The 25493-nt window shown below is 46.6% G+C and overlaps 1 protein-coding gene across 3 annotated transcripts in view; it reads left to right on the plus strand.

The window, feature by feature from the left end:
* The window catches only part of KIF11 (kinesin family member 11), a 143843-nt gene that overhangs the window by 82650 nt on the left and 35700 nt on the right, over window positions 1–25493 (plus strand). For all 3 annotated transcript variants that reach the window (XM_063962050.1, XM_063962049.1, XM_063962048.1), the window contains exons 3-16: window positions 7188–7320; window positions 9073–9170; window positions 9377–9455; window positions 15410–15595; window positions 16514–16638; window positions 16884–16974; window positions 17203–17445; window positions 18377–18472; window positions 19761–19849; window positions 19928–20015; window positions 20164–20352; window positions 21728–21935; window positions 22140–22312; window positions 24100–24225. In XM_063962050.1, the coding sequence (XP_063818120.1) occupies window positions 7188–7320; window positions 9073–9170; window positions 9377–9455; window positions 15410–15595; window positions 16514–16638; window positions 16884–16974; window positions 17203–17445; window positions 18377–18472; window positions 19761–19849; window positions 19928–20015; window positions 20164–20352; window positions 21728–21935; window positions 22140–22312; window positions 24100–24225 (1924 nt within the window). The remainder of the gene's footprint in view (window positions 1–7187; window positions 7321–9072; window positions 9171–9376; window positions 9456–15409; window positions 15596–16513; window positions 16639–16883; window positions 16975–17202; window positions 17446–18376; window positions 18473–19760; window positions 19850–19927; window positions 20016–20163; window positions 20353–21727; window positions 21936–22139; window positions 22313–24099; window positions 24226–25493) is intronic.

Genomic DNA, 25493 nt, shown 5'->3' on the forward strand with positions numbered 1-25493 from the left:
CCTGGTTTTTCATGTGGATAGGGAAGAATTGAGGACTTGTCCTCAATTTCTGCCAAAGGTGGTCTCCTCTTTTCATATGAACCAACCTATTGTCGTGCCTGTGGCTACGCGGGACTTGGGGGATTTCGAGTCCCTGGATGTGGTCAGGGCTTTGAAGATTTATGTGTCCAGAACAGCTAGGATCAGGAAGACTGAAGCTCTGTTTGTTCTGTATGCGGCCAACAAGGTTGGCGCTCCTGCTTCAAAGCAGACTATTGCTCGCTGGATCTGTAACACGATTCAGCAGGCCCATTCTACGGCAGGATTACCATTGCCTAAATCGGTTAAGGCCCATTCCACTAGGAAGGTGGGCTCTTCTTGGGCGGCTGCCCGAGGGGTCTCGGCATTACAGTTGTGCAGAGCAGCTACTTGGTCGGGTTCAAACACCTTTGCAAATTTCTATAAGTTTGATACCCTGGCTGAGGAGGACCTCCTGTTTGCTCAATCGGTGCTGCAGAGTCATCCGCACTCTCCCGCCCGTTTGGGAGCTTTGGTATAATCCCCATGGTCCTTACGGAGTCCCCAGCATCCTCTAGGACGTTAGAGAAAATAAGATTTTACTTACCGGTAAATCTATTTCTCGTAGTCCGTAAAGGATGCTGGGCGCCCGTCCCAAGTGCAGACTTCTTCTGCAAGACTTGTATATAGTTATTGCTTACATAAGGGTTATGTTATAGTTTCATCGGTTTGAACCGAGTCTATGTTGTTGTTCATGCTGTTAACTGGATAGTTTATCACCGGTTATGCGGTGTGATTGGTGTGGCTGGTATGAATCTTGCCCTTAGGTTAACTAAAATCCTTTCCTCGTACTGTCAGTCTCCTCTGGGCACAGTTTCCCTAACTGAGGTCTGGAGAAGGGGCATAGAGGGAGGAGCCAGTGCACACCCAGAATCCTAAAGTCTTTCTTAAAGTGCCCTATCTCCTGCGGAGCCCGTCTATTCCCCATGGTCCTTACGGAGTCCCCAGCATCCTCTACGGACTACGAGAAATAGATTTACCGGTAAGTAAAATCTTATTATTTTCTCTGTGATTTTAGTCACCAAATCCCTCCTGTATCTCTGTTTGTGCTGACTACACTGCGCAGGGGTTTGGGTAAGAGGTGTTGTGCTGCTGTCAATTGTACTGTTACCTGATGCTGCAAGTTATATCATGTCTGTTTCTGAAGGTAACTGTTCTGGGGCTGAACACCCTGCCGCTGTTGCTGAAGCCTCAGATCCCTATGAGGAGACTATAGCAGCTGTGGGCTCTGGTTCTGGGGGCTCTTTGCCCCCCAGTGGGACTGTGGCAACGGGGGTACATAATGACCCACTGTGCGCTACTTTCTCCACGCTTCTACATACGCTAGTTACTAAACTAACACCCCCTATGGGACCTCCTATGCCGGTGCAACCGTATGTGGTCCCCGCAGCTAACCCGCCGTGGGCGGATTATTTATCTGCTCAATTGAAGAAGTTGAACCAGTCCTTGACTACTAAAAGTCTGACCCCCGCTCTCCTAAGACCAAGGGGTCCTCTAAGCGAGCTCTTATCTCCTCACAATCCACTGCTGTCACTGACACCTAGTCTGATGAAGATGGCGCTTACACTGACCCCACAGATTCTGACACGGATACTGCTGATGGGGAGGGTAGTTCACATGTGGATGTTCCTGATCATTTGGAGGCTATTAAGTTAATTTTACAGATTACGGATGATCCCGAGCCATCCGTCCCTCCTAAGAAACCAGATAGGTTCAAGCGTCAGAAGGTGGTTAAACAAGTTTTACCTCACTCTGACCACCTAGTGGATAAAGGTCAGGATCCCTGGGGAAACCCGGGTAAGAAGTTTGTGCCTCAAAAGAAGATGCTGGCTCGCTATTCCCTCGCGCCAGAGCTGTCTAAAAATTGGGAAACGCCTCCTCGCATGTGGCTAGGATGGTGGTTTCCTCAGCTCTACCTATCGCTACCGTCACGTCTCTAAAAGAGCCTACGGATAAATGTGTGGAGGGTTGTCTGAAAGCGATTTACACCCTCACGGGTGCTGCACAAAGGCCCACTATTGCAGCAACATGGGCTGCAGAGGCTATTGAAGCATGGGCCCTAGAGTTGGAAGCTGGAATCTCTTCTGACCATGCTAGACAATGCTTGTCATGTATTGTCACAGCTTCTCACTATATTAAAGAGGCGGCTTCTGATGCCGGTATTCTAGCAGCCAAGGTATCTACTACATCAGTCCTGGCTCGCCGGATATTGTGGCTGAGATCCTGGTCTGTGGATCTGGACTCTAGAAAAACCCTGGAGCTACTCCCTTTCGAGGGAGATATTCTGTTTGGGGAGGACTTAAGTAAAATAGTGGCTGACTTGGCTACTGCCAAAACTGCCTGTCTGCCAAGTATCGCTCCTTCTGTGTAGAAGGCTAAAGGTACATCCTTTCGTCCTTCAGGTAAAGCAAAAGGTCAGGCGTACAACAAGCAGGCCCGCACTTCCAAACCTGGTAAGCCGAAGCCCAAAAGAGCCTGGGCTGACCGTCAGCCAGCTTCTAAGACGGATAAGCCTGCCGCATAACGGGGCGGGCCTCCCCCTGGGGGATCCCAGGGTGGAGGGCCAGCTTCTAGGGAATACCAAGGAATGGTTGAAGACCACTTCAGATGCCTGGGTACGGGAAGTCATCACTCGAGGTTACGCCATAGCCTTCAAAAACCGTCCCCCTCATCTATTTTGCCTGACAGACATATCGTTGGACTAGACAAAGGCAAACACTCTACATTCGGTGGTACAGACCCTCCTGCATACAGGAGTCGTAGTACAGGTGCCTCTTGCTCAGAGGGGCCGGGGGTACTATTCTCCGCTGTTTCTGGTCCCGAAACCGAATGGGTCCTCCCGGCCCATTCTCAACCTCAAGGCATTGAACAGGTTTGTGAAAGTTTCCAAGTTCCGAATCGAAACCCTTCGCTCTATAGTTCTGGCCTTGGAATCTGGGGACTACATGGTCTCCCTGGACATACAGGATGCTTACCTGCATATTCCTATAGCAGTGTCACATCAGCAATACCTGAGGTTCACGATTGGCAACCTCCATTACCAGTTTCGGGCGTTACCTTTTGGTTTAACTACGGCTCCGCGAGTCCTCACCAAAGTTATGACGGTGGTAATCCGCCGTCAAGGGGTCAGGATACTGCCGTATCTGGACGACTTGTTAATCCTGGCAAATTCCCCAGAACTTCTCCTTCGTCATCTGGATATGACTGTCCGGTTTCTAAAAGCCCACGGGTGGCTCATCAACTGGAAGAAATCCTCCCTGGTCCCTGCTCAGAGCATGGTGCACCTGAGAGTGCTTTTGGACACTCTCAACCAGCGGTTGTTCTTGTGTCAGGAGAAAGTCCTGAAGCTTCAGGACAGGATTCGTTGCTTCCTTTCTCGTCCGCAAGTGTCGATACATTCGGCGATGCAGGTGCTGGGCCTCATGGTGTCGGTATTCGACATGGTGGAGTATGCTCAATTCCATTCTCGCTCCCTCAAGAGGCTGATTCTAGCCAAGTGGGACGGCCTTACTCACCAGATCAGGTCTCACATGATCTCATTAACTCCAGAGGTCCGTCTGTCGCTGCATTGGTGGCTCCAGGACCAACGATTGTGCAGGGGCCGTCCCTTCTGGATATCCGACTGGGTCCTGTTGACCACAAATGCCAGTCCTAAGAGGTTGGGGAGCGGTGCTGGAGCAACACTCCCTTCAGGGTCGGTGGACCAAGGTGGAATCTCTCGCTCCTCTCGATCAACATTCTGGAATTGCGGGCGGTCTTCAATGCGTTGAACCTGGCCTAGCATTTAATTCAGAACCGTCCTGTTCAAGTACAGTCGGACAACGCCACCACAGTGGCTTACATAAATAATCAAGGCGGCACTCGAAGCCGTTTAGTAATTAAGGAAGTCTCACCTATTCTACATTGGGCGGAATGCCATCTACCGGCAATATTCATTTCGGGGGTCCTGAATTGGGAAGCGGACTTTCTCAGTCGTCAGGATGTACACGCCAGAGAGTGGGGTCTCCATCCAGAAGTGTTTCAACTCCTAGTGGAAAAGTGGGGCCTTCCAGACGTAGATCTGATGGCAACTCGACACAATCACAAGGTTCCGGTCTTCGGAGCATGGGATCCTCAAGCAGCATTCGTGGATGCGCTAGAGGTGCCGTGGAGGTTTCGGCTGCCGTACGCGTTCCCTCCGGTGTCACTCCTGCCCAGGGTAATTCGGAAGTTCAAGCTAGAAAGAGGAATTCTGCTTCTCATAGCTCCGGCGTGGCCCAGACGGCACTGGTTCTCAGACCTGCAGGACCTATCGTCAGAGCGTCCAATTCTACTTCCACAACGCCCAGACCTCCTCGTTCAGGCCCCTGTGTCTACCAGGACCTAGCCCGGCTGTCTTAGACGGCGTGGCTCTTAAAGCTTCCGTCTTAACGGCTAAAGGGTTTTCTGAGGCGGTCATTCAAACTATGTTGCGGGCCCGGAAACCAGCTTCTGCTCGGATTTACTATAGGGTCTGGCATTCTTACTTTGTTTGGTGTGCATCTAACAATTATGACGCTTCCAAGTTTAGTATAGCCAAGTTGTTGGCCTTTTCTTCAGCAGGGCCTGGACTTAGGCCCTTCGTCTGGCCTCCCTAAAGGTTCACATATCTGCCTTGTCGGTGTGGTTTCAGAGAGTGCGACCTTACCTGATGTGCATACCTTTACTCAGGGTGTGTTGCGTATCCAACCTCCGTATGTCCCGCCTGTGGCTCCTTGGGACTTGTCGGTGGTTTTGGAGGCGCTACAAAAGTCTCCGTTTGCACCTCTTGGTTCAGCTGATATTAAGTGGCTTTCCCTTAAGGTGGTGGTTCTGCTGGCTATTGCTTCAGCTAGAAGAGTGTCTGATTTGGGTGCCTTGTCTTGTAGTTCCACATATCTGATATTTCACCGTGACCGGGCGGTCCTTAGGACTCGTCCCGGATATCTACCTAAGGTGGTTTCTTCGTTCCACCTTAACCAGGAGATTGTGGTTCCGGCCCTTGTATCTCCTGACTTGTCTCCCAAAGAGCGGTCTTTGGATGTGGTACAGGCTCTCCGTATCTATGTGAAGAGAACTGTTTCTGTTATGAAATCTGATTCTCTCCATTCTGTTTGGGTTTCACAAACGGGGCTGGCCTGCTCACAAACAGACTTTGGCCAGATGGATTTGAATGGTGATTGCACATGCTTATGTGAAGACTGATCTCTCTGCTCCTGATTACATTAAGGCCCATTCTACTGTCTGTTGGACCTTCTTGGGCGGCCCGCCGTGGTGCGACCTTTGAACAATTGTGCAAGGCTGCTACGTGGTCCTCTGTGAACACGTTCATAAGGCTCTATGCCTTCGATACTGCCGCTTCCCAAGATGCTTCCTTTGGGCGCGGGGTTCTTGTGCCCGCTACAGTGCGTCCCCTCCCATAAGGAACTGCTTTATGACATCCCCTATGTCTTTCCTTGTGGAGCCCAGTGTACCCCGCAGCAGAAAACGAGTTTTATGGTAAGAACTTACCTTCTGTTAAAACTCTTTCTGCGAGGTAATTCTGACTAGTGATCTGTGTCCCAATAGGGCTGACTGTAATCCCCCCCTTGGATTAGCCCCCTCTATACTTGCGGTTTGTAAATAATTTCTCCCCCTGGAAGGCTCCTTGCTCTGCACAGCGTCCCCCTGCTTCAGCTAGGAAAGATGGCGTCAGGCAAAGTGGCGCGCGGGCGGGAAGCCGTCCCTGCGCTCCCGCTGTCACCACGTGTCAGACCGGAAGTTCGGGCCGCCGCGCGGCGATAAGCACAGCGGCTGTCGCGGCGGCTTCTATGTCCGGGATCTCCGTCCGTCCCCACAACCCCTCACACTCTCAGTGCGGGTGTAGGGGACAGGTCTCCGGTACAGCTCCAGCTGGCTGGCGGGCGTGCGCCGGGGGGGGGGGGGGGGTTGTAGGTAAAAATAATAAATAAAATAAATAAGAAAAGAAGTTAGGGACAGCCCAATACTGTCAGTGACAGATTGTGGCTGTCCAGTACCTTGATCTGCCGCTTTTTAGTGAATAAAAAGGCCCCAGTGACCAAGGTATGGTGGCCCTTTTCGACAGCATCCTTGCTCCATTTATACCTGTCACCTGTAAACGGGGACTAGGTATCTTGTAAATAGTAAATAAAAGAAAAGAAAAAATCTAGGAGAAATAAAAACTGTCTGTACTCCACAGGCACAAAACTAAAACTGAGTGATGGCTGAGCAGGAAGGAGATGGGAGGGGTTAGAGGGGGGAGGAGTCAGCTTTAGATAGATTCTGTGCCAAACTCCACTACCACACACCTCTAACCCACAAGTAACGGCGCAGCATCCCCCAGATGGACTCGGAGAAAGAGATTTTACGGTAAGTAAACAAAAATCCCCATTTATGGTAAGAACTTACCTTCTGTTAAAACTCTTTCTGCGAGGTACACTGGGCTCCACAAGGCGCCCACCCTGACGCACTTAGCTTCTTTGGGTTGGTATGGCATTAGCCGCTGACACTTCTCCTGTCGTGAGTGTGGTGTATGTGGCTACTAACCGTTCTCTCTTCCTGCTACTGCATTGGGCTGGTTAACTAAACTGAGCTCCTGTGCAGGGAGGCGGGGTTATAGAGGAGGCGGCGCGATGCATCTTGGGAACAGTCAAAGCTTTTGAGCCTGTTTGTGCCTCTGATCAAGATCCTACTCTACACTCCTGTCTTTCCTTGTGGAGCCCAGTGTACCTCACAGAAAGAGTTTTAACAAAGGTAAGTTCTTACCATAAAACTCGTTTTTTACGTCTGTGGGCTGAACCGCCCACTTTTATTAATAGCAATGACCCCGCCCACTATTTTGCATGGCCGTGCCCCCTTTTTGGAGCGCGCGCACGCTTGTGCCCCTCTAGGTCCGGCGCCCTGCCCGGATTCTAGAGTGAACACTATTTATGCTATGTAAATGTCTGCGGGTTTTTTTGTATTTTTTTATATATCAATTTTGTATAGTTTAGAGCAGCAGTAAAGCCTCCTAATCTCAGATCGATCGCACTTTCAACATGGTTTATATTTTTCCTTTGAGTGGTTCTAAGGTTATTTAAATAGATGCATTTATCAATAAGCAGCTGATAATGAACTTTTATGTCTGCTCTCAGACCTTTCAATCAGTTGGAGCGCAAGGCGAACTCCCATTCAGTGTTGGAATTTGACGCCCAACGGAAAGAAGTTTCGGTCCGAACCGGGGGAATAAATGACAAACTGGGGAAGAAAAACTATGCGTTTGACATGGTAAGTGATTGACAGTCTTGTTTCAGACCACCAAATGCCTCTGCACGTTTGTTCACATATCTGCATTAAAAGTAAACAATCTACATTAGTGAAAGAGCCAAGTGTAAATTAATTGATCCAGATACAGTATAGTACATAGGTTCTCAAACTCTGTCCTCAGGACCCCAAACAGGTAACGTTTTCCAGGTAACCCAGCAGGTGCACAGGTGTACTCATTACTCACTGACACATTTTAAAAGATCCAGCTAATTATTTCACTTGTGATTCTGTGAGGAGACCTGCAAAACATGCACCGTGTGGGGTCCTGAGGATCGAATTTGAGAATCTGTGGTATAGTATAAGGGGGTTAAATTAGGGACACAGCAGAAACCTCAGTGCCATAGGAGTTTGCTAGATGGCTTCCATTACCTAGTACTAGTGCACAAGGTTCTCAAACTCGGTCCTCAGGACCCCACACAGTGCATGTTTTGCAGGTCTCCTCATAGAATCACAAGTGACATAATTAGCTCCACCTGTGGACCTTTTAAAATGTCAGTGAGTAATTAATACACCTGTGCACTTGCTGGGTTACCTGCAAAACATGCACTGTGTGGGCTCCTGAGGACCGAGTCTGAGAACCACTGTACTAATGAATACAGCTACAAGTATCTGATCTTCACTGGTTATATGAGAACTTAGATGCTGCTTAGATTTGTGCAGTGATATGTTGCAGCTGCTGTCATGTTTTAGACCCAGTCTCTGCACATTTACGGCATAAGATAGTCCATACAGAAAAGGGGCAAGTTCAAAACTTTGTCTTTCTCCAAAATATATTCTATGGTATGTGGCATAACGAAGAACCACTCCTGAGGCTCCCATACCAGGAACACAGTGTGCAAGGGGTGTGACTACTGTTACTAGTTTGCTTTTAGCCCCTTTTTGAATTCTCCTTTTGTAAATTGCAATTTTTGTTCTGCCCTGCATTCCCGAGCTGCACCACTGGACACCTGCCACCAGGTGTCCCCGCAGTCCGAAAATAATACTGGTTGTGTTACGCTAGTCACAACTTATTCTTCCATCACTTATACCCCTTTCACATCGCACAAATAACCCGGTACCGACACGGCATATTGCCGTGTCGAACCGGGTCAGTGTGCGATGTGAAAGCACACTGGGCGATTTAGCGGGTCGCCTGACCCGGTAAATCAACCCGGTAAAAAAGAAGGGTTTTACCCGGGTTGATTACCGGGTCAGGTGCGGTGTGAATGGGAGCCGTGTCGATGCGACACGGTTCCCATTCACAAGATAGGGAGAGGCGGCGCTGGAGATGAGCTCATCTCCCGATGCCACCTCCACCCCCGCCCCTGCTGCTGCTGCGGCCTCCGTTGTCATGGCAACCGACCCGGTATATTGCCGGGTCGGGAAGCCTGCAACGGAGCGCAAATGCCGGATCCCACCCGGTAAGTACACGTTTGTCTTACCGGGTAGGACCCGGCATTTGCGGTGTGAATGCAGCATTATTCATTTCTCATGCTGTTAATAAACTTTACATAATCTGTACATTATTTATATATTATGTATTACTTATATTGAATGTTTCCAGATCTGGAGGAAAAAATATTTAACGGTCTTGCTACAAGGATCTAGTACAAATGTTTTATTACACAAATAACAATGCAACAGGTGTAGCCTAGAGGGTGGATTCCAGGTAGTACCCCCAGTGCCCTCCCTGGTCACCGTTGTCAGATTCTGATGCCTTCTCCTTTGCTACAGGTATTTGGACCATCTGCCAAACAAATTGAAGTATATAGGAGTGTTGTGTGCCCGATCTTGGATGAAGTTATTATGGGATATAACTGTACTGTTTTTGCGTGAGTATCTGATTTTTAATTTACCACTCTAGAAATAGGCACATATTTCTAGGAGATGGTCATACTGCTCTGAGTGATTGGAGCTTTTGGGGGAGGACTCTGAAACAGAGGATCAGGGTTTGGATGGAATTCACGGTTTACACTGCCTTGTGCAGTCTGTTTATATTGCATTATATATACTGTGATACATAGTTACTGTTCTATAGGTATGGACAGACTGGCACAGGAAAGACATTCACTATGGAGGGGGAGAGGTCCGCTGATGAAGAGTTTACTTGGGAACAGGTATGATTACACAGATGGTTTTATATAAAGCACCATTCACGCAGATAGGTGGCTGTTGTGGGAGACTCATGGAATTCTAAAATATAGAAACAGTAATTAGCCGGCTTCTTTCCATGATGCAGGAGATTTTAATATCTTTTCTCTGACGTCCTAGTAGATGCTGGGTACTCCGTAAGGACCATGGGGAATAGACGGGCTCCGCAGGAGACTGGGCACTCTTAAAAGAAAGATTAGGTACTATATCTGGTGTGCACTGGCTCCTCCCTCTATGCCCCTCCTCCAGTTAGAATCTGTGCCCGGCCTGAGCTGGATGCACCTAGTGGGCTCTCCTGAGTTCACTAGAAAAGAAAGTATTTATTAGGTTTTTTATTTTCAGTGAGATCTGCTGGCAACAGACTCACTGCTACGAGGGACTGAGGGGAGAGAAGCAAACCTACCTGCTTGCAGCTAGCTTGTGCTTCTAAGGCTACTGGACACCATTAGCTCCAGAGGGATCGAACACAGGGCCCGACCTCGATCGTCCGTTCCCGGGGCCGCGCCGCCGTCCCCCTTGCAGAGCCAGAAGACGGAAGATAAAGATGAAAAACGGCGGCTGAAGACTCCTGTCTTCATTAAGGTAGCGCACAGCACTGCAGCTGTGCGCCATTGCTCCCATAGCACACCACACACTCCGGTCACTGTTGGGTGCAGGGCGCTGGGGGGGGGGGCAGCAATTAGTTTACCTTTTGGCACAAATAGCACATAATACAGTGTATAACACTGTATATGTGCAAAAAACCCCGCCATTAACATTCTAAAAAGCGGGAGAAGCCCGCCGCTGAAGGGGCGGGGCTATCTTCCTCAGCACAGCCAGCGCCATTTTCTCTTCACAGCTCTGCTGGAAGGACGCTCCCCAGGCTCTCCCCTGCAGTATCCAGTACAACAAGGGTAAAAAAGAAAGGGGGGGCACATAAATTTAGGTGCAAATTGGTCTTAATAAGCAGCTATTGGGAAAAATCACTCAGTATAGTGATAATCCCTGTGTTATATAGCGCTGTGGTTTTTGCTGGCATACTCTCTCTCTGTCTCCCCAAAGGACTTTGTGGGGTCCTGTCCTCAGTCAGAGCATTCCCTGTGTGTGTGCGGTGTGTCGGTACGGCTGTGTCGACATGTTTGATGTGGAGGGCTACGTGGAGGCGGAGCAGGAGCCGATAAGTGTGATGTCGCCCCCTACGGGGCCGACACCAGAGTGGATGGATATGTGGAAGGTATTAACCGACAGTGTCAACTCTTTACATAAAATGTTTGACGTGACAGCCGGCATCTCAGCCCGCGCCTGCCCAGGAGTCTCAGAGGCCATCAGGGGCTCAAAAACGCCCGCTAGCTCAGATGGCAGACACAGATGTCAACACGGAGTCTGACTCCAGTGTAGACGAGGATGAGACAAATGTACAGTCCACAAGGGCCATCCGACGCATGATTACGGCAATGAAAAATGTGTTGCACATTTCTGACATTAACCCGGTTACCACTAAAAAGGGTATTATGTTTGGGGAGAAAAAGCAGCCAGTGACTTTTCCCCCATCTGATGAATTAAATGAATTGTGTGAAGAAGCGTGGTGTTCCCCTGATAAGAAACTAGTGATTTCTAAGAGGTTACTGATGGCGTACCCTTTCCCGCCAACGGATAGGTTACGCTGGGAGACATCCCCTAAGGTGGACAAGGCGCTCACACGATTATCTAAAAGGGTGGCACTGCCGTCTCAGGATACGGCCGCCCTAAAGGAGCCTGCAGATAGAAAGCAGGAGGCTACCCTGAAGTCTGTATATACACACTCAGGTACTATACTGAGACCTGCTATTGCTTCAGCATGGATGTGTAGTGCTGCAGCAGCATGGTCTGATACCCTGTCAGACAACATTGATACCCTCGACAGGGATGCTATTTTGCTAACAATAGAGCATATAAAGGACGTTGTCTTGTATATGAGGGATGCACAGAGGGACATTTGCTGGCTGGCATCTAGAATTAATGCAATGTCCATTTCTGCCAGGAGAGTATTATGGACTCGGCAGTGGACAGGTGATGCTGATTCTAAAAGGCACATGGAGGTTTTGCCTTATAAGGGTGAGGAATTGTTTGGGGACGGTCTCTCGGACCTCGTATCCACAGCAACAGCTGGGAAGTCGACTTTTTTACCTCAGGTTTCCTCACAGCCTAAAAGCACAGTCCTTTCGGCCTCAGAAAGGCGAGCGGGTCAGAGGCGCATCCTTTCTGCCCAGAGGCAGGGGTAGAGGGAAAAAGTTGCACCAGACAGCCAGTTCCCAGGAACAAAAATCCTCCCCTGCTTCCACTAAGTCCACCGCATGACGCTGGGGCTCCACAGGTGGAGCCAGGTGCGGTGGGGGCGCGTCTCCGGAACTTCAGCGACCAGTGGGTTCGCTCACAGGTGGATCTCTGGGTTCTACAAGTGGTATCTCATGGATACATGCTGGAGTTCGAGGCGACTCCCCCTCGCCGTTACCTCAAATCAGCCTTGCCAGCGGCTCCCAGGGAAAGGGAGGTAGTGCTGGCGGCTATTCACAAGCTGTACCTTCAGCAGGTGATAATCAAGGTTCCCCTCCTTCAACAGGGACGGGGTTACTATTACACAATAATTGTGGTACCGAAACCAGACGGTTCGGTGAGACCCATTCTAAATTTGAAATCCTTGAACACTTATGTAAGGAAATTCAAGTTCAAAATGGAATCGCTCAGGGCGGTTATTGCAAGCCTGGAAGAGGGGGATTTTATGGTGTCGCTGGACAACAAGGACGCTTATCTGCATGTCCCCATTTACCCACCTCACCAGGAGTACCTCAGGTTTGTGGTACAGGACTGTCATTACCAATTCCAGACGTTGCCGTTTGGTCTGTCCACGGCACCGAGGGTATTTACCAAGGTAATGGCCAAAATGATCTCCTTCGGAAGAAGGGAGTTATAATTATCCCGTACTTGGACGATCTCCTTATAAAGGCGAGGTCTAGTGAGCAGTTGTTAGTCAACGTAGCACTATCTCGGGAAGTGCTGCAACAGCACGGCTGGATTCTGAATATCCCAAAGTCGCAGCTGATTCCTGCGACGCGTCTGCTGTTCTTGGGCATGATTCTGGACACAGAACAGAAGAAGGTAGTGTTTCTCCCGGTGGAGAAGGCCCAGGAATTGTCATCTCTGGTCAGGGACCTCCTGAAACCAAAACAGGTGTCGGTGCATCACTGCACGCGAGTCCTGGGAAAGATGGTAGCTTCTTACGAAGCAATTCCCTTCGGCAGGTTCCATGCAAGGATCTTTCAGTGGGATCTGTTAGACAAGTGGTCCGGATCGCATCTTCAGATGCATTGGCTGATCACCTTGTCCCCGAGGGCCAGGGTGTCTCTGCTGTGGTGGCTGCAGAAGGCTCATCTTCTCGAGGGCCGCAGATTCGGCATACAGGACTGGGTCCTGGTGACCACGGATGCAAGCCTCCGAGGTTGGGGGGCAGTCACTCAGGGAAGGAACTTCCAAGGACTGTGGTCAAGTCAGGAGACTTCCCTTCACATAAATATTCTGGAACTAAGGGCCATTTACAACGCCCTGAGTCAAGCAGAACCCCTGCTTCAAAACCAACCGGTGCTGATTCAGTCAGACAACATCACGGCGGTCGCTCATGTAAACCGACAAGGCGGCACAAGAAGCAGGATGGCGATGGCAGAAGCCACAAGGATTCTCTGATGGGCGGAGAATTACGTGCTAGCACTGTCAGCAGTGTTCATTCCGGGAGTGGACAACTGCGAAGCAGACTTCCTCAGCAGGCACGACCTCCACCCGGGAGAGTGGGGACTTCATCCAGAAGTCTTCACGCTGATTGTAAATCGTTGGGAACGGCCACAGGTAGACATGATGGCGTCCCGTCTCAACAAAAAGCTAAAAAATATATTGCGCCAGGTCAAGGGACCCTCAGGCGATAGCTGTGGACGCACTAGTGACACCGTGGGTGTACCAGTCGGTGTATGTGTTCCCTCCTCTTCCTCTCATACCCAAGGTACTGAGGATTGTAAGAAAGATAGGAGTAAGAACTATACTCATCGTTCCGGATTGGCCAAGAAGAACTTGGTACCCGGAACTACAAGAAATGATCTCGGAGGACCCATGGCCTCTGCCTCTCAGACAGGACCTGTTACAACAGGGGCCCTGTCTGTTCCAAGACTTACCGCGGCTGTGTTTGACGGCATGGCGGTTGAACGCCAGATCCTAACGGAAAAGGGCATTCCAGATGAAGTGATTCCTACGCTGATAAAGGCTAGGAAAGACTTTCAAAAAGAACTGGCTTCACTGCCTGAAGCTCAGACGTTTGTTAAGGGAGTGCTGCATATTCAGCCCCCTTTTTTGCCTCCATTGGCACCTTGGGATCTTAACGTTGTGTTGGATTTCCTGAAATCCCACTGGTTTGAGCCACTTAAGACCGTGGAGCTAAAATATCTCACGTGGAAAGTGGTCATGCTATTGGCCTTAGCTTCGGCTAGGCGTGTCAGAATTGGCGGCTTTGTCATGTAAAAGCCCTTATCTGATCTTCCATATGGACAGGGCAGAATTGAGGACTCGTCCCCAATTTCTCCCTAAGGTGGTATCAGCTTTTCATTTGAACCAACCTATTGTGGTGCCTGCGGCTACTCGGGACTTGGAGGACTCCAAGTTACTAGATGTAGTCAGGGCTTTGAAAATCTATGTAGCCAGGACGGCTGGAGTCAGGAAGACTGACTCGCTGTTTATCCTGCATGCGCCCAACAAGCTGGGTGCTCCTGCTTCAAAGCAAACTATTGCGCGCTGGATCTGTAACACGATTCAGCAAGCTCATTCTGCGGCTGGATTGCCGCATCCTAAATCGGTAAAAGCCCATTCCACGAGGAAGGTGGGCTCTTCTTGGGCGGCTGCCCGAGGGGTCTCGGCTTTACAACTTTGCCGAGCTGCTACTTGGTTGGGTTCAAACACATTTGCTAAATTCTACAAGTTTGATACCCTGGCTGAGGAGGACCTTGCCTTTGCTCATTCGGTGCTGCAGAGTCATCCGCACTCTCCCGCCCGTTTGGGAGCTTTGGTATAATCCCCATGGTCCTTACGGAGTACCCAGCATCCACTAGGACGTCAGAGAAAATAAGAATTTACTCACCGGTAATTCTATTTCTCGTAGTCCGTAGTGGATGCTGGGAGCCCGTCCCAAAGTGCGGACTCTCTGCAATACATGTATATAGTTATTGCTTAACTAAAGGGTTATTGTTTTGAGCCATCTGTTGACTGAGGCTCAGTTATTGTTCATACTGTTAACTGGGTATAGTTATCACAAGTTGTACAGTGTGATTGGTGTGGCTGGTATGAGTCTTACCCTGGATTCCAAATCCTTTCCTAGTAATGTCAGCTCTTCCGGGCACAGTTTCCCTAACTGAGGTCTGGAGCAGGGGCATAGAGGGAGGAGCCAGTGCACACCAGATATAGTACCTAATCTTTCTTTTAAGAGTGCCCAGTCTCCTGCGGAGCCAGTCTATTCCCCATGGTCCTTACGGAGTACCCAGCATCCACTACGGACTACGAGAAATAGAATTACCGGTGAGTAAATTCTTATTATTTTCCCCTTCTAGTCTCATCTTCTATTACGTTTGCCTACCTGTGTTGTTTTTAGACACTGGCAAAAGTATAATGCAGCCTAATATGCCTTTTTAGATAATATAAAAAAAAAAAAAAAAAAAAAAATAGAAATACCATCTAATTAGTGTTTGTTTGTTTGTTTTTTATAATTTTGAGTCCTAAAGTTTGTTGATATTGTGCTAGTAGCAATGATTGTGCCCCCAGCTTAGTTCCGCCTCAGGTAATCGTTGTTCTAGGAAGAGCAGATTGGTGATGCTGTGGCTTGTTTCACGCTGAATTGGGAAAATAATACAAATACGATGACTATTCCTCACAGGACCCTCTAGCAGGGGTCATTCCTCGGACACTTCATCAGATATTTGAAAAGCTCTCTGAGAATGGCACGGAGTTCTCAGTAAAAGTCTCATTGCTGGAAATCTACAATGAGGAGTTGTTTGATCTTCTAAGTCCATCTCCGGATGTCGGTGAGAGACTGCAAATGTTTGATGATCCCCGAAACAAGGTAATTCTGCCTTTTCGTGCTTGTGTGCTATATGTAATATATTATCATCTTTTGTTTTTACGTGATCAACATGGTGAGGTAGCTTCTAGGGGCTGGTTCTTATTTGAATGGTAGCCGTGATTGCTTACACTGAACTAAATGTGTATAATCCACTATGTGCTTTCCCAGGACTGCCCTTATCTGTACCATTGGAGATGTACTATATTTAGAAAGTGGCAGTTTGAGCCAAGTGCAAATCCCAACATGTTTGTAACTTATTTGTGACTTTTGAGGCCAAACCTGACCCTCCCCCTGGGTTCATTATCACTGTATGTGGCCTAGACAGGCTTGTTGCCGATTAATGAGTTGCTGGATTCAGATATCTGCAATGTAACTTCCTACACGAACGGTAGGTGCAGATATTTGGAGGTAGTAAGTCACGTTGGGCCTGATTCACTCCCGCACGCAATGGTGATATTCATGGCACAACAATCCCTAAACTCATTTATTACACTGTGTGCAGGTGTGATAGGCACGCACAGTATCAGACATGTCTTGGGAAAGTGCTGGGTGGTGAATGGGTGGTCCTAATAAGAATCACATAAATGGTCCGTTATGGGGAGTGTTGTGGGCACATTTGCTTCAGTGTTCACATTTGAGGCCATACTCAGACAGAAAATCTGCACATGCCGTAGGGCTGGTGCAAGTTTAGATGGCATCTAAAGACGCACCAGGCGATATTGCATCTACAGATACTCAGAGTGGGCGTCTCAGTCCTTGCACTGATATACACCAGGGAAGGGCCTTGTAGCAGCATGTGCAATAGTTGCAGATAGGTGACCACCAACAGATGCGTCTGTCCACCTATGAATTAGACCCATTGTCTTAGCCTATACATTGACCCCCTTTTTCACTCACTAAAATATAATTCTCTTACAGAGGGGAGTCATAATCAAGGGTCTGGAAGAAGTGACCGTACATAACAAAGATGAAGTTTATCATATCTTGGAAAGAGGGGCTGCCAAGAGGACCACAGCGTCCACCCTAATGAATGCTTACTCCAGGTTTCTACATTTTACATATTTGAATTAAGGTGAAGATTGTGTGTTCAGTGAAACGTGGCAATAACGCTGAAATATGACACCTCCGTAATGCGTGGAAACCCCACACACACGCACACTGCTTTCCTTTACTTTGAGTTGTCATGCTCGACTTGAGGTAAAGGTGTCTGTCATTTGAAATGTGTTTCGACACTTTTTTTCAAACGGAAATAAAAATGTTTTTAGTAAAATTATTTTCCTCTTTGCAGCCGATCCCATTCCGTGTTTTCGGTCACAATCCATATGAAAGAAACCACAGTTGATGGTGAAGAGCTGGTTAAAATTGGGAAGCTGAATTTGGTAAGGTTCTGTTGCTTCGTTCTTTGCAGAGGTCTAACAGTGGCTTTGGCTTATTGTACTGAAAAAATATAACCTACGGATGTGGAAAGTTTATGTACAATATTTGTTGTAAAGCAGGGGACACATCCATTAACAGGATTTTTACCGTCCAGTTGGTGGTTATAATGTGTAGAATAAATAATTTAGGTGGCTCTTCTCTTGACATGTGCTCCTCTGTCCGTCTCTCAGGTGGATCTGGCAGGCAGCGAGAACATTGGCCGCTCTGGAGCTGTAGACAAGAGAGCCCGTGAAGCTGGAAATATCAATCAGTCTCTGCTGACTTTGGGCCGGGTAATCACTGCCCTGGTCGAGAGGGCCCCACACATCCCATACAGAGAGTCTAAGCTCACAAGGATCCTGCAGGACTCGCTTGGAGGAAGAACAAAAACATCCATCATCGCCACAGTTTCTCCAGCCTCCATTAATCTGGAGGTAATTTTAAGATCAGGGTTTCCCCCAGCCACCCCACTCCTCTGGTTGGGAGTGTCATAATTTTATGATGAGGTTCTACAGAGTTCATTAAGATGATAATAAAGAATGCCATGTTTTAGTCAGTTTACATACAGGGATGTTGCCAAATCACAGAACTGAGGGCAATATTTATAGCATTTATTGTATATAATGAAGGGGGGTCAGACTCTGGCATGTGGGCATATCTCAGCCTGTGACTCTTCGTACATAGTTGTAAAGGCCCCAGCATCTTTGCACCAGTGGACGTCTCTCTACAAATCCCTGTGCCAGTAACATTAGCATTATTTGCAATCTGTCACAACAGGATTTGCATGTACCGCTCAGTTGAGCCATGATACTGGATTCGGACTCATCAGGTAGAAGCCATTGACACAAATATCCATTTTGAAGAATGTTTGTTTATTTCTATATTTTACTAAATTAAATGGTATTCTCTTTCCAGATTCTATTTTTCCGCTTCAACTATGTTTACACATCCATGTAAAGTTCTTTATTTTGTCCTTGGCTATGACACAGGGCTGCTCCAGATAAAAGAACAGCAGAGCTGTGTTGTACCCAAGGGAAAGAGGACACCTGTCCAAATAAGTCACTTTGTATATGAAAATTTGGATGTAAATCTATGCTTCATATGATTATATAATTGAGCATATGCTTCATATGATTATATAATTGAGCATATAGCCTATATCTGAGGCGCAGATTCTACTTCTGTGAAAATTGCCTTTTTTAGGGACACTGAAGGTTAAAGAATTTAATAAATTTCCAATAAAACCTCAGTTGAAAGATCTATCTCCCTATTTTTGTTTTTATTAATGTAGTTAAACACAGCAATTTTTTATTTTTTTTTTACTGCCAAGTAGTTTTCTACATACAGACTATGCTTTCTTGACAGGAAACGGTGAGCACTTTGGAATATGCAAACCGGGCAAAGAACATTATGAATAAACCTGAAGTTAATCAGAAACTGACCAAGCGGGCACTGATCAAGGTAAATAACAGTCCTGGTAGGGGCCTTCCTCCAACACTTCCTGTGAGACCTCTGTGTGACACCTCTAGCTGTGTTCCACTGTTCCAGTATACTGATGGTCTTAGTGGTACATTATTGCTGTTATGGACTCTTGTTCACTAGAGGAATGGCTGATGTCACTTCTCCCATTAAGGATATATAGCACTTAGATACCATTCAAACACAATATAAATGGTTAAGTCAGTAGGCAAAATCTTTCCTTTGCTTTTTTTCTGTGTTAATATTCATGACCTCACCCCCAACTCTTGTACCTGCGCCAGCTGATGTGGTGTGACCGTGACATACAAATATTCACAGGTTGAATTGAAACTGCGGACTATATTGCACAGTCTGAGCTTTAGTGATCATGGCACTTTATGTGCATTCGGGGATAAGCGGGAATATCACATTTACACCCCTTAGTAAATTAGTTTGTACTCCATATAGCGAGCTGTAGTTTTGCATGCCACATGTTATCTTTTTGTAAAATTGAAATATTGCAATACTATTGCGTCTTAACATTTAAGCCACAGGTGGATGATCAAATTGTTACATTGTGCATATGTGGTTGTAAAGGCAACAGAAAGTCACTCCAAAGCCACTTTTGTGCAAATCCTGCCTGTCCTACCCACCGCTTCCTCTTGTAGAGGAGGGTGGCCATAGTTGAGGGTGATGACCCATCCTTATAGGCATGTTGCTCAGTCTTTAGCTGAATCCATGTGCTATAAATGTTGTCCAACCTAAATGGTACCACGCAGGGGCAGCTTTAGTGCTTTGCTGGGGTGGTGAGTGTAAGGGTATTGGGGTCTATTCATGAAACAGTGGAAAGTGTGGAGAAGCTGCCTATGGCAACCAATCAGCATTGATGTAACATTTATAATTTGCATACTATAACATTATGCAGAGCAGCTGATTGGTTGCCATGGGCAACTTCTCCTCTGACTCACTTTTCCACTCTATTCACTGCTTCATGAATAGACCTCTTTGAAACTTGACCATTCTGTCATTTAGAGAAATGCGAGATCCTGACTATCAACAGTTTAGCTTCAACTCTCGGCGTGTTGTTTATACGATAATGGTAAACGCTGATTGAGGTCAACTATGTATCAAGATTATATTAGATCTGTTATGACACATTGCTTATCTTTGCACCAACTGAACTGCCAGTTTTGGACTCTAGAGTTCTGGCATTACTATTTGGTCCAGTATTGTGGTCACTAATAGATATTGTGGACCGGTATTGTATATGAAATCACTTATTTCCATTCAGGAATACACTGAAGATATTGAGCGCCTGAAGAGGGACCTCGCTGCGGCCAGAGAAAAGAATGGAGTTTACCTCTCCTCTGAAAATTATGAGTATGTACCATCTTGCATATAGCAGTATAAAGCATTTACATTTCCTTCCATATACTGAGTGTTATTCTGTACAAACAGACAGATGCAGGGGAAAATTCTGTGCCAAGAAGAGCTGGTGTCGGAGCTTACAGAAAAAATTGCAGCTGTGGAGGAGGAGCTGAAAAGGGTGAGTCAGAAGTGGCGGTAAAACGCGTTGACCAGATATTGTTTTTTGTCATTGGAATATAAATATGCTATATGTTCAGAAATCTTTTCAGGCCTGAATGGTATTTACCTGTCCTCTATACGTTTTCTTGTTCTATTTCTCTTGTCAGACCGCTGAGCTGTTTATGGAGAGTAAGAAGGATCTGGAGGAATGTAGCACAGTGCTGCAGTATAAGGAGAAGGAGCTGGAGGAGACCCATCATTCTCTGCAGAAATCTAAAGTAAAGCTGGCTGAGGAAGCATTTGTGGTGTCTGCTTTAGAGACTACAGAGAAGAAACTTCATAACACCGCAAGCAAGGTGACTTCTTATGTCTTATAGTGCTTGATAATTATGACTCCTAAAATTATCAAATCAGGCGCTCTGATATAAGGCACAAAATAAAGCTGTTGGTCACCCAATTTATATAATAGAATTGATATACTGATATCTATATACTTATAGCTGCTCCCACATGAGTATTCTGCGATACTCAAATAGATACAAAGTAATTGTGAAACATGCAATATCACAAGAGAGCGCTAGATACCGATCATTACTATATAAACATTTTATTCAATCACATAAAATAAAAGCATAACAAAAATGCAATGCATATTTTCATAAAAAGAATTATTCTCACTGCTGATATTATTTACACGCTGCCATATACTGATTAACTAATCGAGACACCTGTGAACAAGCACCTGAGAACCTGCAATCACAATGCTTCTATGATTGGTTACCCTGGAGCTTAAATAGAGCTCTCCTCTGCACTGTTTTACCTTCTGATGAAACCGTGGTTTGATTTTCACGGAGAAACATGTTAAGGACATCTCACGCAGCACCACAGTCCGGACTCCAGCACACGGCAAACTGCCTGAATGCTGCAGCTACGAACGGCGCCCTCCTTCCCCGGTGAACTGAATAGAACACCGCCGCTCCCACCAACCACAACGGATTCCGCATGCTGACAGCCAGCCTCACATAAGACTCTAAGGAATAAGTGGTGAGCACAAAATTGTTTGGCGGTCGGGGGAGGTAGTAGCATAGCGCCCATCGTTTATACAGCTGAACATTCACCATCTAGTGAACACCATTCACATTCCCTAAAACAAATTGGGACTTTATAATTTGCTTTGGAGCGAACTAGCCACACTGGTCTTTTGGATGTGGACATCTGTGCAATATACAATTGGGATACAGTATATGGCAGCGTGTAAATAATATCAGCAGTGAGAATTCTTTTATGAAAATATGCATTGCATTTATTATGCTTTTATTTTGTGATTGAATAAAATGTTTATATAGTAATGTTCGGTATCTAGCGCTCTCTTGTGATATTGTATGTTTCACAATTACTTTGACTTCCTATGTCCTCTGTTTATGCACAACGCATTACATCCTATACATCAGACTTGGCTTCACTGTGTCTGTCTTGGTTATGCAAGTCCTAGCTTTCCCCTCTAACCTCAACTGTCAGATACTGCTGGGGCTTTTAGTTCAACAGCTGTTGTTGGATGTTACTTAGTTAAAGGACATTGCTAATGATACATAAAAGCAGGCTTTTATAAGTTTGGGTTGTGGATAAGATAATTCCTGTAACACTCTTTTAATGGATAAATCCATAGTATATAAGAGGAATAGTTTTAGAGCCCCCTTTCCCTAATCACTATCCTATGTGTTGCCTTTGTAGTTACTTTGTACGGTTCAGGAGACCAAAGAAGATGTTTCTGGTCTCCACGCTAAACTGGATCGCAAGAAGGCAGTGGAACAACACAACGCCGAGGTCCATGGGAAGTTTGCGGAACAGATGGATAAAATGTTTAGTACTATTCAGCTTTCTGCGGAGGAGTACAGTGCTAAGCAGCAGGGGATGCTGGACTTCTACACCAGCTCTATAGGTAAGGGCTGCTTACGTTCTTGGTGCGTGAATGGACTGTCCAGCCTTTTGGAGATGACCACTTAAAATAGCAGTGGAGCATGAACTTTTCATTCAAAGTTTTCTTTTGTTTATGTTTACAATAGTCATTGTACATATAAACCGGTTATTACATATTTAGTAATTTTTCTGGTTGACTTACTATTTATTGTATTCTTTTTAACAGAGGACCATCTGACTGTCAGCACTTCCGGATTACAGGCCACAGCTGCAGCAGTGACCACGTCTTTTAGTAGTATTCAAGAAACTGTATCAAAACAGGTGGCCCAGAGCACTGATGAAATATTAAAGCAGGAAGGTCTGTCCTGCCAGGCGAAGGCTGACCTGCAGAAACTTATGGTGAGTTGGTGTTCCAGCTTTCTAAAACAGCAGACGCAAAGTGGATTTGATTAGTGTTAATCCATGCTGTCTGTGTAACGGGTGTAGTATGGTATGCCAGCGGCCGTGATCCCGGCGGCCACCATATCTGCGCTGGGATCCCGACCGCTGGCATACAGACAGCTGGGCGAGCGCAAATGGGCCCCCTGCGAGCTGACTGCGCTCGCCACCCTGCTGGGCAAGGTGGCGCGCTACGCTATTTATACTCCCTCTAGGGGGGGTCGTGGACCCCCAAGAGGGAGAATAGTTGTCGGTATGCCGGCGCCGGGATACTGAATACCACCCCTGTGTAACACCTGCTCTCACATAGGCTATAGGGTTGTACACTGTCAATGCAGCCACGTTTTGCCATGAACTTCTTTTCGTGAGAATTAAGCATACCTGTTCACTAGGAACCAGTGATGTCACTGAAGCACACGTACTGATATACAGACACAATGCATGGCCCTAGATGTCACCAGTTCCTGGAGAATGGATAGGCTTTCTCAAAGAGCCACATGATTACATCAACACTAGTCAACAGTTGCACCTTAAAGCAGAATTTCCCAAACTCCACCTCAGTGCCCCCTAACAGTCCAGGTTTTAAGGATATTCATGCTTGTGCACATATGATATCATCAAATTGGCCAAGGTATTAATAGTCACCTGTGCTTTAGCAAGAGTCTCTTTTAAAACCTGAATTATTAGGGTGCCTTGAGTTCCAAGTTTGGGAAACTCTGCCTTTAAAGGGTTAACTTGACATACTGCTTTGAGATACCATTTGGATTGTAAATGAAGAGAGGCTACTCCTTTCACAATGTGATCTGAATTAATATGGCAATATAACACAATAGAAGATTGTTTCTGTGTAACTGATAATATAGGGTAATCTCAGTACCCTTCAGATACATGCAGTATATACGTTAATCAGCATTTGGCTTAACATTCTCTAGATTCATTGTTTTTTGACAAGGAGGATACAGAAGGACAGCGGGAAGATTGTAAAAATGTATCTGAATATCTTTTGTAGCTGCTGCAATTTGAGGGCTTTATTTCTCTAACATCCATAAGGGATACTGGGGTCACATTAGTATGATGGGGTTTACATGGGGTCCAAAGGAGCCATGGCACTTTAAAACTTCAATAGTGTGTGCTGGCTCCTCCTCTCTATACTCCTCCTTCCCATCACCGCAGAGTTTTTCTTCAATTGTATTTAAACTTTGATATATTTTTTTTTGGTCCCTCTTAGCTGTTTGCTCTGAAAAGGTGTTTAGCTTAATATAACATGGACTACCCACTGACCAGCTTCAGCCGGGAGGCAGTCAATTTACTGGCTGTCTGGATCACGGCTCTCAGGATACCGATGCAGGAATCTAACACCCGGTGAAATACACACCATCACACGAGGGGGGACTATAACCCTGTAGTGACTTAAGGTTGCCAATGGGCCCGAAGAGCGTCTGTCTCCTGACTGCCATATCATATCATATATACTAATCCTCTTCGGCCAGCACTTCCCATTCTACTGTCTATTTTACTTATCGAGCTGTCTGCATCCTAAAGCCAGCAATAAGCCAATCTGAAAGGCAGAACTAATGTTGGAAAGCAATGTGATGTAAGGAGATCACTGATAGTGTAAGAAATGCACTTAACATTATACATCATTGGTTCAACTGTTAACTCAAATTCAGCTCCGTGTCATATTATAATTCTGCGTTACTGGCTTACTCCTCTGATATTTGTATAATATTCCCTAATCTTTGTTACAGACTGACCTCCGCTCCACACTGCAGAATGCTCTGATAACTGATTTACTGCCCATTGCGGTTTCTGTTTTGGAGTTAAATTCTCAATTGAGCCGATGCTTGCAAAACTTCTCAACTGTTGCTGACAAGGTAAGTTCAGATCTTCTAGTAATATCTGGGAAATAATAGCAATGTTTGTTGCTGGTCTATATACTACCCATTTCTCTGGCTGGGTCCACAGGATTATCCACAGGATAACATTGGGATATGGTTGAGCGACAGCAGAAATTGCACCAACACGGTCACAAGCTTTCTGGCCTCTCAGGATGCACCGGGGCCTCACCATATAGTCCTGCCCACTGACTCAGTCAGATCAGTTTTTTGCTTGGTGCGGCAGGAAGCCGCATGGTCACAGGGCTGCTGTTAAAGCAGCCTGAAGCTTTTATTTTATTTTTATAGACTTACTTGTTTTGAGCGACTTTTCCTAACGGCGTCCTACACGCATACTGGAAAAAGACGCTCCAACAACGCTTACCTTCACGGTAATAGTGCCGTCTCGACGGGCGTCTGTCGGATGGTCTAGCAGGTCCAGCAGACGTAACCAGGCTGTAGCCGGAGCATGGGGGGGGATGGTAAGTCTATGGATTTCCTCTTACTAAGGGGGTCCGGACACTGCTACACTGATTTGGTGGAGACTACAAACAGTGTGTTGATGCGCCGAACATCTCGAGTGTGACAGCGCTACGCTCCAGGGATCATAGGCGCCAGGACTAGGTAGAGGCTGCGATTCTTAGAGTTTAAGTCAACAGGGCGATTCTGACGCTCTCCAGGCCGCCCCTCCTCCTAGTTCATGACCAGTTTCCGCATGTCTCCCGTCCATGAACTGAATGACCTCACTTCCGGCTCAGATGCTACCATGAGGGTACTCTGTTGCAGCTTAGACGCTGTGGTTGTGTACACTAGAGATCCCGCCTAGACTGAGTCGCAGGCCTTAGCGTCTGCATACACGTGGAAGTCGCTGAGCGTCCGTGTCCATCAGTGAGCGACTGTGTCTGTTATCAGGAGCAGTAGTGTACATCAGTAGCGTCTAAATCCACTCAGCGTCCTACGAGTGCATTTGCTTGGATATGGAAGTGTGGTGAGTCTGCCTGTATCCTGCTCTACAGAGGAAGGGTATACAGTACTAAAAATTCTCTCTACTTGTTAGTATGAATTGTTAATTTTTAGTACATATTGCATAAGGGATCTGTATATTACTGTGTTTTCTGCATGTTATGTTGAAAAAGAACCAGTTAAAAACAGAAGTACAATTTTCCTACTTATTTATACGTTGTAATGGGGGTTGTATTCTCATATGATAGTGTCTAATGCTTTAACATGTGACCGACTGCTAGTATGTGTGCTGACTTCTCTGTGTA

The sequence above is a fragment of the Pseudophryne corroboree genome, chromosome 3, assembly GCF_028390025.1.
Source record: "Pseudophryne corroboree isolate aPseCor3 chromosome 3, aPseCor3.hap2, whole genome shotgun sequence".
Classification (NCBI taxonomy): Eukaryota; Metazoa; Chordata; class Amphibia; order Anura; family Myobatrachidae; genus Pseudophryne; species Pseudophryne corroboree.